The sequence below is a fragment of the Lampris incognitus genome, chromosome 12 (assembly GCF_029633865.1).
Source record: "Lampris incognitus isolate fLamInc1 chromosome 12, fLamInc1.hap2, whole genome shotgun sequence".
Lineage (NCBI taxonomy): Eukaryota > Metazoa > Chordata > Actinopteri > Lampriformes > Lampridae > Lampris > Lampris incognitus.
In genome coordinates this window covers 10,455,802-10,472,881 of record NC_079222.1, presented here as the reverse complement: position 1 = coordinate 10,472,881, position 17,080 = coordinate 10,455,802, and the positions used below count along the sequence as shown (strand labels likewise).

The 17,080-nt window shown below is 46.0% G+C and overlaps 2 protein-coding genes across 5 annotated transcripts in view; both read right to left on the bottom strand.

The window, feature by feature from the left end:
* Nucleotides 1-9,237, bottom strand: part of ehmt1b (euchromatic histone-lysine N-methyltransferase 1b) — a 45,315-nt gene extending 36,078 nt beyond the window's left edge. For all 4 annotated transcript variants that reach the window (XM_056290275.1, XM_056290276.1, XM_056290277.1 and 1 more), the window contains exon 1: nucleotides 9,233-9,237. The gene's annotated coding sequence lies outside the window, so the exon portion shown is untranslated. The remainder of the gene's footprint in view (nucleotides 1-9,232) is intronic.
* Nucleotides 9,238-12,413: 3,176 nt separating this feature from the next.
* The window catches only part of arrdc1b (arrestin domain containing 1b), a 67,641-nt gene continuing 62,974 nt past the window's right edge, over nucleotides 12,414-17,080 (bottom strand). Inside the window, 2 exon segments of the mRNA XM_056290660.1 lie at nucleotides 12,414-15,980; nucleotides 16,433-16,898. Of these exon segments, the coding sequence (XP_056146635.1) occupies nucleotides 15,916-15,980; nucleotides 16,433-16,898 (531 nt within the window). The 3' untranslated portion in view covers nucleotides 12,414-15,915.

The window sequence follows — 17,080 nt, the reverse complement described above, 5'->3', positions numbered from 1 at the left end:
CACCTATCCTCAGCTCCCAGCACTTCTCGCACAATGTGCTACTCATACGCTGAGTTGGCGGCACTCGGGATCGAACTCACGACCTTGCGATCCATAGGCGAGAGCTCTACCGACTGAGCTATGCCTGGGTACAATTGCCCAAGGAACATAGGCTTACTATATTACATTCAGACACAGACGAGCCAGCTCACCTACTCGGCGAGGCGCATTTTCCTCGATAAGCGACACATTTCACGCATAAATATCAGAGAGCTACCGGGGTGGGTTATGCGCCCAAATATAGGCTATAGCCTAATAAGTTGAAATTGGTTTAGTGTCGAAAGTTTCCACATACTTTAGCCAACCTGGACTTTGTGAATTCGTTTTTGTGATATAAAAATAGAAATCATATGATTCATTGTCTTCTTAATAATCTGCCCTAAATAATGCATTATTGAAAATGCACTTTTTGCGCCAAACAGCGTCAAACCTGCTGACCGGGGAACATAGGACCTTTCTTTATAAACAGGGTCCTATGTTCCCCGGATGCCCTAGGGGAACATAGGACCCTTTTTATAAAGAAAGGTCCCATGTTTCCCTGCACACACAAAACAGGGAACATAGGACCCTTTTGGGGAAAAGTGGGGAATATAGGGCCCTCTGTATACAAAAAGGTCCAATATTCCCCAGTCTCATACAAAGCGGGGAACATAGGACCCGGGGACTATAGGACCTGGGGACTATAGGGAGGACCCCTTTTAATGGCCTAAAAAGATAAATATTGAGGCATCCCCAAGTGGTCGAAGAGGTGGGGCAAGATCTAACACAGTATGACTTACCTTTTAGCCACTAAGGTGCTCAAAAAAAAAAAAAAATCCCAACACTGATGGAAATTAAAAGCCTACACCACAGACTAGCAGGCATGTTTACTATTCTGTCCATTCGTGTTTTACAGCTTTCTGTATATCCCTAATCATATAACGTTGCCTAGTATCTCCATCTTCATCGTGCTTAACATGAAGGATCGGTTAAGACAATATGGCAGAAAATAGACAGTGAGAAACAGATAAATGATGGGTCTGAGCTTTGACCCATTTGAAAAAAAAAACCCTCTCTGAAGGGCAAGGTCCACATTCTTCAGGTCATGCTACCCTTCTTTTATGATGAGTAAAATAATTTCCTCTGCACACATCTTGCTCGAAATGCAGCTTTTGAGCTGCTTTCACAAAACCACTTGCTCAATCTATGAAGAGCTGACCGACCAAGAGCTCACCGACGCAGGAGCCAAGATGCTTTACTGAAATTGAGCTGACAGATGACAACACTGTTGATGTCTGTGTTTCCGCTCACAGGGGCACAACCAGCACCACCGCTACCTGACAAAATTGCTAAATTTCACCTAGATTCATGAGGAATAAGGTCTGATCGGCATCTGCTGATAAAGCAGCAACTGACTCAACCACACTGTACAAAACTAAAACCATCTCGCCTTAAAACAGCAGCGCTTGAAATGGATGAACCCTAATTTTGAGGAGAAAATGGTTAAAAAACATTGGAATCCAAAGACAAGCATACGTATCATCACAGAAGACCATTAAAACCAACCACGAGAAAACAGCAAGGCTAACAAGGCTTTCCTTGTGGAAAATGTGTGCCTGCAGGAAGTATCGTACCTGCTTTCTTCTCATGGCCTCGTTGAGAAGGAGAAAGAGTCTGGGGGGGGGGGGGGCGAGGGAGTGTGTGTGGGAGGGAGGGAGAGAATTGTACAGATTGTTCCTCTCTTCCTTTCTCTCCCCCGCATTCCCCTCATTGGTCATGTGACCCAGTGGCTCCCTCTGTTGGTCCCTCTTTTCAGAGGGTCTCCACAGAGCATGCTCAGTCGGCTCAAATGGAATGCCATCCATTGTTTCAAGTCAAAGATCTCAGGGCCGACATGCAAGATTAATAACCACCTTAGGAGCACTAGGGGAAAGCGAAAGAAGGCAAAAGGCAGGAGGCCTGAAAGTAGATAGTGTTTGAGTGAGGAGCAAGAAGAGCAGACGTTCCTCGATAAAATAGGACAGCAGAACTCACCCAAACCCTCCGGAGAAAGCTGCTGGCTACATTAAATAACTGACCACAGATCAACAAAAGTGAAGAGAAGATCAATATTTTTGCTAAAATTCAGACGCTATAGCAGAGGCCAGAAATACTTAAACATGTGCTGCACCATCTCCCCCCAACAAGGAACAGATGGATACAGTGCCAACAATGGGCATGCTCACTGAGGACAAAGAGCTGACAATGGGAGGGGGAAACAACTGATGGAAAAAGGTACCAGCTGCCATGGCCTGCACTCAGAAAAAGCACACATTGGTGATGGAAACAATTAGCTATTTCCATACCCTGGAATTCCTTGTGTAGGCCATCTAGGAAACATATTTTGATGCTTGATGTTAATGGGGGTACACTGACCTGCCACAGCAAAGCTCTGAAACTGGAGACTGTTGACCCCCTTTCTTGCTCAGAAATTGTACAGATATCAGTGGAGGGCCACAATCCGCTTTAATGTATTGTGTTTGCAGTCCAAGTAACTGGACACATCTCTTTCTAAATCCCAACAGCCCATTTTCACTTGCTATTTGCCATTTTGTAGAGGATTGTATGATATTATTCATTATCATTCATAACTACGAAATTTAAAAACAATATGTATTGCTTGTACTGGAAGAGGATGTGTTTAAACAAGTGTGTAAGTGTTCATCAGACTACTGAAGTCAAGTGTATTTGTACAGGCCACAATCACAACCTCGTCCCAAAGGACTTTACAAGCAGTGCAATATACAACACCCCCTATGCTTAGACCCTCCACTCGGATGAGGAAAAGCTCAACAAATTCTATTTTTTATTACTACTCTTACTTAAAGATAGCTGTCTAAAAGGAATGAAAATTACTTCCTGCTTGTTGTCTTTCAAAACAAAGGTGTTTCTCCAAGACAAAAGGAGAATTATATATACATTTCAATGTGAAAAAAACAACATCACAATGACTTTCGCCTGTAAAGCCAAAGAGAGATTCAGATAAATAGTTGGATTTTATGATTAGTGTAGTGTCTAAAAGTGAGTATCATTTTTCTATTGTACATATCAAATATAAAAGCCTTTGGGAAAAAAGAGACCACATGCAAGTCCTGCATTCTGAATAAAAAGGTAACCGGCAGCTGCCATTGTTAAAATGTAATACTTTAATAATGAAAATATTCAGCATTATCATCAGGATTTAAGGAATGATTTATTTTCTTTACAAGTCAACCTTCAATCTAGGGCAAATTCAACCCTCTAAGTTTTCGTTTTTCCCTTTATCTCCCCAATTGTATCTGGCCAATTACCCCACTCTTATGAGCCATCCCAGTTGCTGCTCCACCCCATCTGCCGATCGGGGGAGGGCTGCTGACTGCCACAAGCCTCCTCCGATGCTTGTGGAGTCGCCAGCCGCTTCTTTTCTCCTGACAGTGAGGCGTTTCGCCAGGAAAACATAGCCTTTGGGGAGGATGGATGGATTGCATTCACGCTATTCCCCCCAGTTCCCCCTCCCTCATGAACAGGCACCCCGACAGACCACAGGAGGCGCTAGTGCAGTGACCAGGACACATACCCACATCCGGCTTCCCACCCGCAGCCACGGCCAGTTGGGTTTGTAGGGACGCCCAACCAAGCCGGAGGTAACACGGGGATGTGATTCAGTGAGCCCCCATGTTGGTAGGCAACGGAACACACCACTATGCTACTCGGACGCCAAACCCTCTAAATTTTAAATAAACATTAATTTTTTATACTGTTGGGGCGTCCGGGTAGCGTGGCAGTCTATTCTGTTCTTTACCAATATGGGGATCGCCAGATTGAATCCCTGTGTTACCTCCGGCTTGGTCGGGTGTCCCTACAGACACAATTGGCTGTGTCTGCAGGTGGGAAGCCAGATGCTCGCTACTGCCTCCTCTGGTCAGTAAGGGCACCTGTTTGGGGGGGGGGGACTGGGGGGAATAGCGTGACTAACTGTCGGGTGAAAAGAAGCGTCTGGCGACTCCACATGTATCAGAGGAGACATGTGATAGTTGCAACCCTCCCCGGATCGGCAGAGGGGGTGGAGCAGTGACCTGGATGAATCGGAAGAGTTTGGGGTAATTGGCTGGATACAGCTGGGGAGAAAAACGGGGGTGGGGGGGGGCATTTGTATACTGTGATGAACAATTATTCTCCCATTGTTTCCCCCCAACCATCTCTTAAGTCAAGGTGGTGGTGGGTAGTGATAAATGTGCAGTCTGTGCCTCTCGTTTTGTCACCATTGCCGGTGCATGAAAACATGCCTATGTTTTATATTTGTTAAGGGCCCTTGGCGCTGGTGCTGTCATTGTTTTCCTATGTGGCAAGTGCTGCCGCCGTTCTTGGCATTCTGCGCCTTGATCACAGACGCTGGGAGAAAACCTCAAAGTTCAATTATATTCAGCTTTGACCTTCGTTATGCTGATCTCTGCGATGCACAACTAATGACAGCAGTTTGATATCATAGCTATAAAGATTGAAATTGAACTCCACATTACCCTTTCCCGAATGCTGTCATTTTCGAAACCTGACACTGTGAATGTAATGACCACCTCCGCTCTTGGCGCTGACGCTGATCATGTGAAGCGGTCGTGCCCAAATGGTGTTAACGCCATCGTTTTGCAGGGTTCGTGTGAAAGCCACTTTAACAGCAATCAAGTGGTTCTACCAAGTGTTACTGCGCAGATGCTACCTCTCAGGGGAGATCTTTTGAGTATCTTGAAGGGAAGAAGTGTCCAAACCGCATGGCTTATCCACAGGGGTACATCAAGGGTCAGTGCTCAGTCCCCTTCTCTTCTCAATATACACTACCTCACTTAGTGCAATCATCCGCTCCCATGGTTTCTCATATTATTGCTATGCTGACGATACCCAGCTCTTCCTATCATTCCCGCCATGTGACCTCACAGTCTCGGCAGGGATATCGTCATGCCTTGCTGATATCTCTGCATGGATGAAAGAATGATACCTTCAGTTTAACCTATCTAAGACTGAGCTCCTTGTCATCCCAGCCAGTCCATCCTTACAACAACAGATCAATATCCAGCTTGGATCAACCCAACTTATGCCCACAAAGTCTGCCCGAAACCTGGGTGACATGATTGATGACTAACTAACCTTAAAGGTTCACATGGCCTTGATTGCTCGGTTGTGCTGATTTGTCCTATACAACATCAGGAAAATTAAGACCCTACCTGTCTGAGCATGCAGCACAACTCCTGGTACAGGCTCTTGTAATATCACACAATGACTGCTGCAACTCCTTAGTGGCAGGTCTCCCTACATGCACTTTCAAACCTCTGCAAATGATCCAGAATGCAGCGGTGCATCTGGTCTTCAACCAACCCAAAACAGCACATGTCACTTCACTGTTCATATTCCTGCACTGGCTCCCAGTTGCTGCTCACATCAAATTCAAAACCTTAATGCTTGCTTACAAAACAGCAACTAAAACGGCTCCTGCCAACTTGAACTCTCTCATTCGGGTCTACACAGTCCCACTCACTACGCTCTGCCAATAAAAGGTGCCTGGCACTTCCGCCACAATGGGGCCCCAAGTCACTAGTCAGACTCTTCTCTTCTGTAGTTTCTCGGTGGTGGACCGAGTTACCAAACTCCATTCGAGCCGCTGAGTCCCTCTCTATCTTTAAGAAGAAGCTAAAGACCCAGTTTTTTCACGAACACCTCCACACCTGATGGTATTGATATAAAAAATGTTCCTGGTCAACCTCCTTAATATGGAAAGATTCTGTCATAATAACCTGTGGTAATTTTGTTGTTATGCATGGTCAGTAATCCATTTAAGAAGATCACAGAAAGTTGAATCAGTTCATCTGGACATGTTTGTTGAGAGAGAAACGTTTCATCATTCATCTAAGTGACCTCTTCAGTCTCAACTGACTGCAGGTATCCCCACCCTTATAAACAATAGAGTGGCATAACGACCGAAAACAACGATCGGTTTCATATGCAAATTGCCGTGACCGTTAACTTAAGTTACAATGGCAATGTGTACTATTCACAGAGGATTTGGGAATGGTTGCAATCCCAGTATTGCAAGATGGCGACCCCCCCCCCCCATTCAAGGATGGTCGTTCCCTCTTAATATAGATGTCCTCTTTGACTCCCCATTCAAACCATCGTTCCTCCCTATCAAGGATGTGCACATCCTCATCCCTGAATAGTACAAATGGCCATCGATACTCTATTTAATGGGCACACCCATGTTTGATCATGAAAGTGGTCGTTGATTTCGGTCGCCATTTTACAATACTGTGATTGCGACAATCCCTAATCCTCTGTGAATAGCACACATGATCAATGATCACACCCACATTTGCATATGAAACTGGTTGTTGGTTTCGGTCATTAGGCACTGTATTGTACTGTATTGTTTATAAGGGTGGGGATACCTGCAGTCAGTTTAGACTGAAGAAGTCACTTAGTTGAGTGATGAAATGTATCTATCAAACATTGTGTCCAGATGAACTGATTCAACCTTCTTTGATTTTCTTACCTGGATTATTGAGCATGCATCAAGACGTACACTACATTGCTCTGCTTATGCCGGGGAACCCGATGCTTACGGTGGACCAATTTCTGGCGCAGCGAGTTTTGGGGTTTGAAAGCAACTGAGACACAGTATTTGGAAAATACGCATCTCAACTTTTCCAAAACTCCTGCTACATACAGAATCCCCACTAATTTATGCTTAGGCAGCTATTGTCCTGCTCCTCTCTTCAATTGGCTGGTTTGGGCATCTTCCTGGCTTTGACCAACACCTAGTTAGGATAACCACACTTAACCAGGGCCTGTTTAATATGGGATTTCTCCCTTCCCCCAGCCGCTGTGTCGGTGAGGATGTTGTCAACTCAGTGGTACAGTGTCCTGATGACTCCTAGTTTGTGCTCCAGTGGATGATGAGAGTCAAACCTTAAGTACTGATCAGTGTGTGTTGGTTTATGGTAAACAGCAACAATCAAATGTCCCCTATCAACAATTGCAATTCAACAGTCTAAGAAGTTTAACTTGTTATTTTTCAAGTCCTTCCTGTTGAACTTGATGTAGTTGTCCACAGAGATAATGTGGTCGGTGAACTGTGGTATGTCCTGAGACTTAATTTTAACTCAGGCGTTGTCCACAAATCTGAACCAATAGCTAGGTTGTGTGTCTGGATAGGACGTCAGAGCCCTCTTTTCCACTTCTTCCACATACAGGTTGGCCATTATAAATGAAACTGGGGAACCCATAGCACACCTATGTTTCTGTGAAGTACATGGCCTGAAAACACAGCTTCAGGAGCAGTGTTAAAGTCAGTGTTAAGGGTGGTCCTATTGCTAAGGGTGGGTTCATCTTGTAATTTCATATGGACTACTGCCACTGTTTCATCAACAGGAACACGTCAAGAGACGTTACATAATAAGAGACCATTGAGTGTGCAATGGGTTCCCCAGTTTCACCTACAATGGCCAACTTGTATAGGGAGGAAGTGGAAAAGACGGCTCTGAGATCCTATCCAGGGACACATCAAGTTCACCAGGGAGGGTGTGAAAAATGACACATTAGACTTCCTTGATTGTAAAATTGCAATTTGTGATGGGGGACATTTGATTGTTGATGTTTACCATAAACCAACACATACTGATCAGTTGAGAAAAAGAGAACAAATCTCTCTGACCAAGGCACTCCTTGTAAAAAATGCCCACGCGTAGCCCTGAAGAAGGCCAAAGCCGCTACGTGTGGGCATTTTTAGGTCCTTTTTGGACATGTCTAAGTTTCAATAAAGACATTTTTAATTACACGGAGTGCCCTGGTCAGAGAGATTTGTTCTCTTTTTCTCATCTTAAACTACTAACCTTGGACCAAAGGACAAATATATTACTTAACTACAGAGAGGACTGAGCACGCCACTGACTCCAAACATACACATACTGATCAGTACTTAAGGTTTGACTCTCACCATCCACTGGAGCACAAACCAGGAGTCATCAGGATGCTGTGCCACCGAGCTGACACCCCCACCATCCTCTGTGAACACTACAAATGGCCGGTGAAACTCGAGTTAATGGTCACGCCTATTTGCATATGAAACCAATCGGGAAAAGGTGGATACAAATGTATCCACAAGTCAAGCTCTGTGTGCCCTACACCTTTGGACACTGTAGCATTATTAAACCACGTTTGTTTGAGTGGCTACTGTCGAACAAGAGCTAAACTTCTTCAAGACAAGAACCCGAGTTTCGAACTGAACATCTGTCCACATCCGCTGCCTTTGTAACCAAGCAACCGTTGCGCGAGTTCGGGTTCAATTTCTCCGAACGTTGTCGCGTCGCAAACTTGCCGGACATGGTAACGCGATGCCAAATACTGCACCAAGACGACAGTTCCGTACAAACGTCGACTGCAAACAACATAAAACAACGATAACAAACCCCTGTGAGGAAAACCTGTCGTGAGTCTCGGAGCTGGCGCCGTGCGTTCATACACAGAGATGGCTTTGCAAGCCTCCGAGCCACGCTTTCATGAGGATGCACCATCACCGGCGAGGCGTGGGCGTCTGCGGTTCGCATTAAAACTGACAATGGGCCAAGTTCGCTTTGCCATTCGGAGACCCCCCCCTCTCTCCTCCCACCCCCCGTCTTGAGAGGATAAACTTCAAATTACAAATAGCCGTCTCGAATAAATGAAGTGCACGGGGCTAACTTGCTAGGTGGCTAGCTCTCGAGCCAGCGGTTCGCACGTCTCTCTGGGGGGGGGGGGGGGGGGGGACACGGCTACTTAACGGCAGCCGGGGACGACGCGGAGCGTCGCTCGCTCCGATCCATACATGTCGGCACCCTCTCCTGGACCACTAAAAGCTGCGAGAACCAGCGAGAACCCGGAACCGTGCATCCGTTAAGATCGCAAGGCTACCCGCAGCGGCGCTCACGCGGACTATTCAGATTTCCGGGCAGAGCATCTTCCTGCACATTCAGTTAGCCTCCGGTCCACAGCGAAAAAAGCGAAAAGGGCTCCCGGTTGGCAGCGGAGACTTCGCGACAAACCGGCTCCCCCGTCGACGCGCCGACACCCAACTTCAGCGCTCCGGACTGCGTGGACACCACGTGTTTTTCGGCGCAAACAAGACGCTCAAATTTGATCAAATAACCCTCCCGGAGACGGGCGCGTTACTCACCTCGGTCCGTCTCGAAGTCATGGTGCTCGCTCGTTAGCCCCGCCCCCCGAGCATACGTCATGCAACGAGTTCTCCGGCTAATTTGAATGGGTAAAATGCCCCTACCTGCATGGTCGTTAGGGGCACCGTTGTTGAATGCGTTGAATGAGTTATGAGTATAGCGTTTATCCGGGAAAGCGAAGAGATGGGAAGGAAATTGCCCAAGTGTGCACCTAGAGGCGTTGTTAGGATCTTGAAACATTGGGGGGCTTAGCCCAGCCCAGAAATCTTCAGATTTTCACCTGATAATTGCAACATTTCCCAAGTTATTTCAGGGTAGAATTCATATAAGGTGACATACACTGCTCTACCAAAAGGTTCCGGTCAGGTTGTAAATGGCTGCTAAATTACTTGGGTATTGCCTTATGCAGTGACGGTTTATATGGCCTATAATGTCAGATGATGTACGGTTGAGGTCAAAATTATTAGCCCCCAAGGAACTATGGAACTAAAATTGTGCCCAATGTTTGCATCGGTCATAAAACTTAACATAGTAAACCATTCATCAATGTTAAGGCCCCTATTTAGTACATTTTGGAATGTAAAATAAATCTTCAGGTTTGCTTTATACCAAATGTAGTGAAAACTGAGGTGGTCAAAATTATTAGCCCCCCCATGTGATTTTTTTTTGCTTTCAAAACACACCTGAGCAATCAATCAACTTTCAAACCACACCTGAGAAATCAATCAGCATTGAACTTTACTCAAGGGACTCCAGTGATCAGGGCTAGTGGCACTTGAACACTTGATTGAGAGGGACTACTCTTACATTCTTGATAAGAAGTAATTTCATCAGGCCAAAAAGTAAAGAAATCAGTCTGGAACTCAGAAAGAAGATAGTGGTTGCTCATCTTAAGGGTGAAGGCTATACTTCCATTTCCAACTGTTTCACAGTATCTACAACAGCTGTGGACGTTGCATCATTGCAAAGCACACGGAGACAAATTCTGTGAAACAAACCTGGGCGTGGTCGAAAGTGCAAGATTTCAAAAGCTTTGGAAAGGAAAATAGTCAGAGATGTCAACAACAATCCCCTGATCTCTTCCATATGACTGTTGCTGAACTGGCTTCTTCCGGACTTGATGTTTCAAGGAAGACTGTTGTGTGGGCTCTTCATCGTGGTGGGCTTCGAGGTCATCGTCCAAGAAAAACTCCATTGCTCACACAGCGGCACGTCAGAGCCAGACTGAAGTTTGCCTGTGAACATCTGAAACACAGGCATGAGTTTTGGAAAGCTGTCCTTTGGTCTGATAAGACTAAACTTGAGCTATTTGGGCACATGGATGTTGCTTTTGTTTGGCGAAGGAAGGGAGAGGCCTTCAACCCTAAAAACACAGTTGCCACAGTTAAACATGGTGGTGGGAGCATGATGCTGTGGGGCTGTTTTGCTGCTTCAGGCACAGGGAACCTTGTTGGGGTGCATGGGATCATGAAGAAAGAAGATTATGTGGACATTTTGAATGTTAATGTAAAGAAATCTGCTGCCAGTCTAGCTTTAGGTCACTGCCGGGTCTTCCAGCAAGACAATGACCCGAAGCATACATCCAAGTTGCTCCAAAACTTTTTGAAGGACACCAAAATCAAGGTCCTGGAGTGGCCCTCTCAGAGCCCAGATCTCAATCCTATTGAGAATCTGTGGCGGGAGCTCAAGGTTAATGTCCATGCTCGAAAACCACGCAATTTGGATGAGCTGAACAATTTGCCGTGGAAGAATGGGCAAAGATCCCTCAAGAGACATGTGCCAACCTAGTTAGGAACTACCATAAGAGGCTGTTGTCAGTTATGAATCAGAAAGGTTACACAATTGACTAGTAATTGTTAGAGGGCTAATCATTTTGGCCTTGTCATTTTTGTTTTTTCTTGTTTCAATTCAGCGCACCAGTAAAATATCTTAATCAAGCTTAGTGGAGATTTTGTCTTTGTTCTTTTGGAAGCAATTAAACTATAAACACGTTTGGTTATGATCATTTCCATGGAAAAGTTAAGGGTATAGTAGGGATCCCCAACCATACCCTACAAGGGACGCTTGCTCCAACCCTGCGTCGTGATGCCGGGCCCAAGCTAGTCTCTAATGATGCGGGGCCCCAAGCTACAGTCTCTACTGATGCAGCATCCCAAGCTACAAAGTCTCTATTGATGCGGGGCCCCAAGCTACAGTCTCTACTGATGCAGGGCCCCAAGCTACAGTCTCTACTGATGCAGCATCCCAAGCTACAAAGTCTCTACTGATGCAGGGCCCCAAGCGTCTGAAACAAACATTTATTTCCTGTTGGTAAGCCGTTGTAAGTGGGGAGAAGGCTTCGCAATATGTTTGCGGTGCTGTGAGCTGCTGTTCTCATGTTTGTTTTGTGATTCAAAATTGTGTTGTACTTTGTAGTCGCCATCCAAATCCCATGCAGATTGGCACAGCGTCTACTACCATGCTGGGTATTGGCATTTGTTTGACATTTAACAATGTTTAGTATTGTTTGCGTAGCCTATCTGATGGGGCGGTGGGGGGGGGTAGATGTGCGTGCCTCGGGGCCCCCTGGTGAGTTAATCCGGCCATGTGCAGGAGATTCATGCAATGTTGTATTTGACACTGTTTTTACACCGTTATTGTTACAGGAACCATTACCTAGCTACCTGCTTATTTTGGTCGTCCATGATTTTGTCAAAAATACCTTTATGGGACCTCAACCTTTTCCTTGGGATTTGATCATAAACTCATGCAAGAAAGATATATAGCAGGTAGGACAACTGAGAATTTATCATTGATACATGTTCTCTAAAATGTCTTTCACCCAGGCGCTGTGATGGCCTGGCGGCCTGTCCAGGCTGCCCCCCCCCCGCCTGCCGCCCAGTGGCTGCTGGGATAGCATTAATACACAGCATCCCCGCGACCCTGAGAGCAGGATAAGCAGTTCAGATAATGGATGGACACTTCACTCCTACACAGTAATTACCCTTAATTCAGCTGGGTCCTGACCTAAGCTAAGCTAAGCTAAGCTAAGCTAAGCTAAGTCCTAAACTAAGACCGTACCCTCTCATTTACTTGGAGGTGAGAGTTAAGAGAAGTTGAACCCTTGGTGCTCATTTTGTGTAAAGTGCACACACGTGTGCTCGTAGATCACAAACGCCAAACTGCAAACGCAGATGAACAGCACGCGACGTGGCAGATAGTTTTATTTTCATACTGTACAACTTTGATTTGACTCTGCTCAGCAAGGTGAAGTGTGACATTTATTGACCCAAGATGCTATTCATTTCATGTGTATATGCTACAGCTGTAAACGGCTTACAAGTAGAAAAATACAAAATCACACACCACTCATCAAATGCGAGGGGAAAAGATAGAACACTTACGTAAAACATGTTTAAATGTATAAAGCTGTAGTACCTTTTGGTGAGGGGTCATCTAACTGAAAGCGGGTTGATAAAGGCAACCAGCACGAAACGGCTTGAGAATACCAAGCTGCCGTAGCAGTCTTGGCGTTGACGGGAATTGCACATTTTGATTTTATTTTCTATGTTGTGTTGTAGAGAAATACCGAGGGTTATGTTCAGTGTTTAAGGAGCTACATTAGTATATACAGCAAGTGCACTTGGCACAGTCCAGGGCACAGAAAAGAGGAAAACAAAACAAAACAAAATCTGCAAAAGTCCTGATTTCCACCCCAGCAGTAGGAAATATGAACAATAAGAAAAGGTAAGTCCATCACAAGACCCTGTAGGGAGGTGGGAGTGTTTAAGGCATGCACTGACAATAACTTTGAGAAGCCTGGATACACATTTTGAGGATTACCGCAGCATAAGCAGGTGATCTGCCAAAATCTTGTAACGGTTGTGGCTTAGGTGCTTGTGGCAAGATGATCTGAGGCCAGGAGCCAGCACCAGCACCAGCACCGTGTAGTCCTGATTTTTTTTTTTTATGAGCACTTGGAAATTCAAAAAACCAAAAAAAAATTTTGGATCCCCCCCCGCCTTTCCTCCCCAGTTGTGTCCGGCCAATTACCCCACTCTTCTGGGCTGTCCCAATTGCTGCTCCACCTCCTCTGCTGATCCAGGGAGGGCTGCAGACTACCACGTGCCTCCTCCTATACATGCGGAGTCGCCAGCCGCTTCTTTTCACCTGACAGTGAGGAGTTTCGCCAGGGGGACGTAGCACGTGGGAGGATCATGCTATTCCCCCCCCCCCAGTTCCACCTCCCCCCCGAACAGGCGCCCCGACCGACCAAAGGAGGCGCTAGTGCAGCGACTACCCACATCCAGCTTCGCACCCGCAGACACGGCCAATTCTGTCTGTAGGGACGGCCGACCAAGGTGGAGGTAACACGGGGATTCGAACCGGCGATCCCCGTGTCGGTAGGCAACAGAATAGACCGCTGCACCACCCAGATGCCCCAGAAATCAAATTTGAGTTTGGCCTTCAAATTAAGCCTGAACCAAAGGCAAAACAAGACATACAATCCTTATATTATAGCACATGGTAAAACACGAGTTCCCATTACAGACAATGAAATGAGACATCTCTGAGTAACAATCATTCATAAATGTTGGGTGAGAGTGAAACAGATTACCAGAGGACTTGGTATCTGTCCAGAATGATAAACCACTCGAGGTCGAAGGGACAGTTATTCCCCCCCAAACACATGTATAATCACACAAAGCAGACGTGCAAATGAAACGTTCACATGAAACTACATATGCAGAACCCACAATAAGCAAAAGTCAAAAGTACGCTAATGTGCATATGCGATGGTAAAGTCAGTAAAATGTTGATAATCTAATTTAAATGCAATTTCAGAGGCTCTTCAACGCACGAATGTTAATACTAGAAATCAGTTAAGGCAACATACACCGACATACAATCTCACCTGGGCCTAAAAAAAAAGACGAGATGACATTTTTGCATCAGATGTCCTCAATACATATCTGATCTCAATTGACCATCTCATTAACATCCAGCAGTAAAAGACAGAATATGAACTGTAACTCTTTAGAGCCAGCTAGAGCCCAGTAGTTGAATCACAAACAGGGACCATTACCTCAAATAACTGAGCAAGTTCCAGTTGTAATTTTAGGGTTATGTGAACGTTATTCCAGTGTTGACCACATGGGGGCAGATGTGGACTACACCGGTAATGATGTCCTGCTATACAGCTGCAGCAATAGGAGCCTAAGTCTGCAATTAAAACTTGATCGTGCATGAAAAGTTTGGTTTGCAAATTAAACGTGCAAGTGGTGAAAACTGACACCAGGTGGCAGTGTAGGACAAAAGTTAATTCTACACCACGAACCTCATTTTTTTGAAAAATACTTTTAAAACACAATTTAAGGTATTTAAGTAGTTTAGATGAGCGATGCAACGTTTTCCCACTAAAATTGGTGTCCAGATGAGCTGATTTAAATTTTCTGGGATTTTTTCCACCTGGATTATGGCGCATGCATCAAGGCAATTTAAAGTGCTTTTGATTAATTTGGATTCTGGCCTCTCCTCTACAATTAACTTGTTTACAATACTGTTAACATGCATGTGATGCATATGAATCATATCTGAACAGGGTTGATGGTATAGTCTTCTCTCCTTTTTGGTTGTTTCTTTTGCTATTGTTGTCATAGGCCTGCCATTTTTGTCATACTTGCTGTATTTCTACCAGTGTATTTGACTACAAAATCCAAAGGTTTCGCTGAGAGACCTTTTTTTTGGGGGGGGGGTGTTTCCCCCTTTTTCTCCCCAATTGTATCCGGCCAATTACCCCACTCTCTGAGCCGTCCTGGTCGTTGCTCCACCCACTCTGCCAACCCAGGGATGGCTGCAGACTACCGCATGCCTCCTCCGATACATGTGGAGTCGCCAGCCGCTTCTTTTCACCTGACAGTGAGGAGTTTCGCCGGGGGGACGTAGCACGCGAGAGGATCACGTTATTCCCCCCCAGTCTCTCCCCGAACAGGCGCCCCGACCGACCAGAGGAGGCGCTAGTGCAGCGACCAGGACACATACCCACATCCGGCTTCCCACCCGGGGATTCAAACCGACGATCCCTGTGTTGGTAGACAACTGAATAGACCGCTATGCTACCCGGACGCCCCGCGAGATCTTTTACTCAGAGATCGGCTTTAGACAAACCAGGATCCATGGCTGCAGCTGAATACAAGTCTTAACGTCAAGCAAAGGGGGAGCCCTGCCCTGCTCGTGACAGGGGGGAGAAATGAGAGCTAGAGCGGTAGATCACAGTAAGAGGTGCATATTAGGAACGACACTACAGTGAAGGCGAACTTTTGGCCTTGACAAATGTGACCCTCTGGCAGGCCTTCATTAACTTAACGGCATCACAGATGCAACAGTTGTTTAAAATACAAACAAAGAATCCCAACCCACCAAAACACGTGAATCCAACAATTCATTATTTGCTATAACGTTTGGTGGAGTGTTACTTTTTAGGCACAATGTTTTTTCACCCACTTTATCTGACACTGCCTTAGGAGATATTTGGTCAAATTGAAATTATCATTATTAATCCCATTATTCTATAATGGGACATGATCTCCTTTTGAAGGGCTACCACCAAAGAACCAATCTTTGGTGTCAACCATGGGTATCAACCTCCAAGTGAAGATGGGTTGTGGGTGGGCGTGGCCGTGCTTCATCATTTACTTTTCTTCTACTGTCTGCTGTTCAGACTGGAGCTGGCACTGCTGCAGCTCTCCTCATAAGTTGGAGGTGGCTCTGTAAGACAAGGGCATAAAGTAATAGTTAAGTCAACAACCATTTTGTCAAGACAGAATTCGATATAACCTGTTGTGTGTATCTGTTTCTCTTTCCACACATATACATCCATCCATCCATCCATCCATGATCCAAGCCGCTTATCCCAGTTGGGGTTGAGGGATGCCGGAGCCTGTCCCAGCAGTCACTGGGTCCATCACAGGGCCCACACATTCACACCTAGGGACAATTTAGTACAGCCGATTCACCTGACCCACATGTCTTTGGACTGTGGGAGGAAACCGGAGCTCCCGGAGGAAACCCACACAGGCACGGGGAGAACATGCAAACTCCACACAGAGGACGACCCAGGATGACCCCCAAGTTTGGACAACCCCGGGGTTCGAACCCCGGACCTTCTTGCAGAGAGGCAAATACATATACATTATCCTATTAATTTAGGAGTAACAAACCGTGTGGGTAGTCCCAGCTGCTGTATTCTGGAGGGAGGATGAGGGAACAGGACATATGGACAGGAGTGGTGTTTCCCTCAGTGAAGAAAGGTATGGTTGTACCAGTGGACACACAGAACAGTGGAGCAGAGGAGTCACTGGCAGCCGTCTGTGTGTGGCCAGGAGGTAAGGCTGAACCTGGAGCGTGGTTGAACGCACTGGGCGACATGGTGAGCGGGTGACCCGTTTGGTCCTGTTGGGAGTGACTCTTGGTGGAGATCTCTTCCCTGGCTAGACTCCCTGGACACAGCTCCCCCTCCAGGTCTTCCTCCGCCGGTGGGGCACTGGGCGTCACCCCCCCTGGGTTGGTCATGGATGTGGCCTGATCTGAGACTGATGCCATGGGCCTCAATAGGGACAAGTTCACAGCGATATTCCCGATGTATATGGGCAGAGTAACGACTGCCTCCGGAGATTTTAGCGACACCTTGAACAGACACAAAGAAAAACAAGTTGAATATTGGCAAGGCAGCATATACTCTGATTTGATGTTCAAGCTGGAGGCCGGGCTCTCCATTAATAAGTAGTTATTTTATCCATCTGGACCACGGAGTCAGGATATATTATGCTAATTGACATCTTTTCCATGGTCGGCGACACCCTCCATAT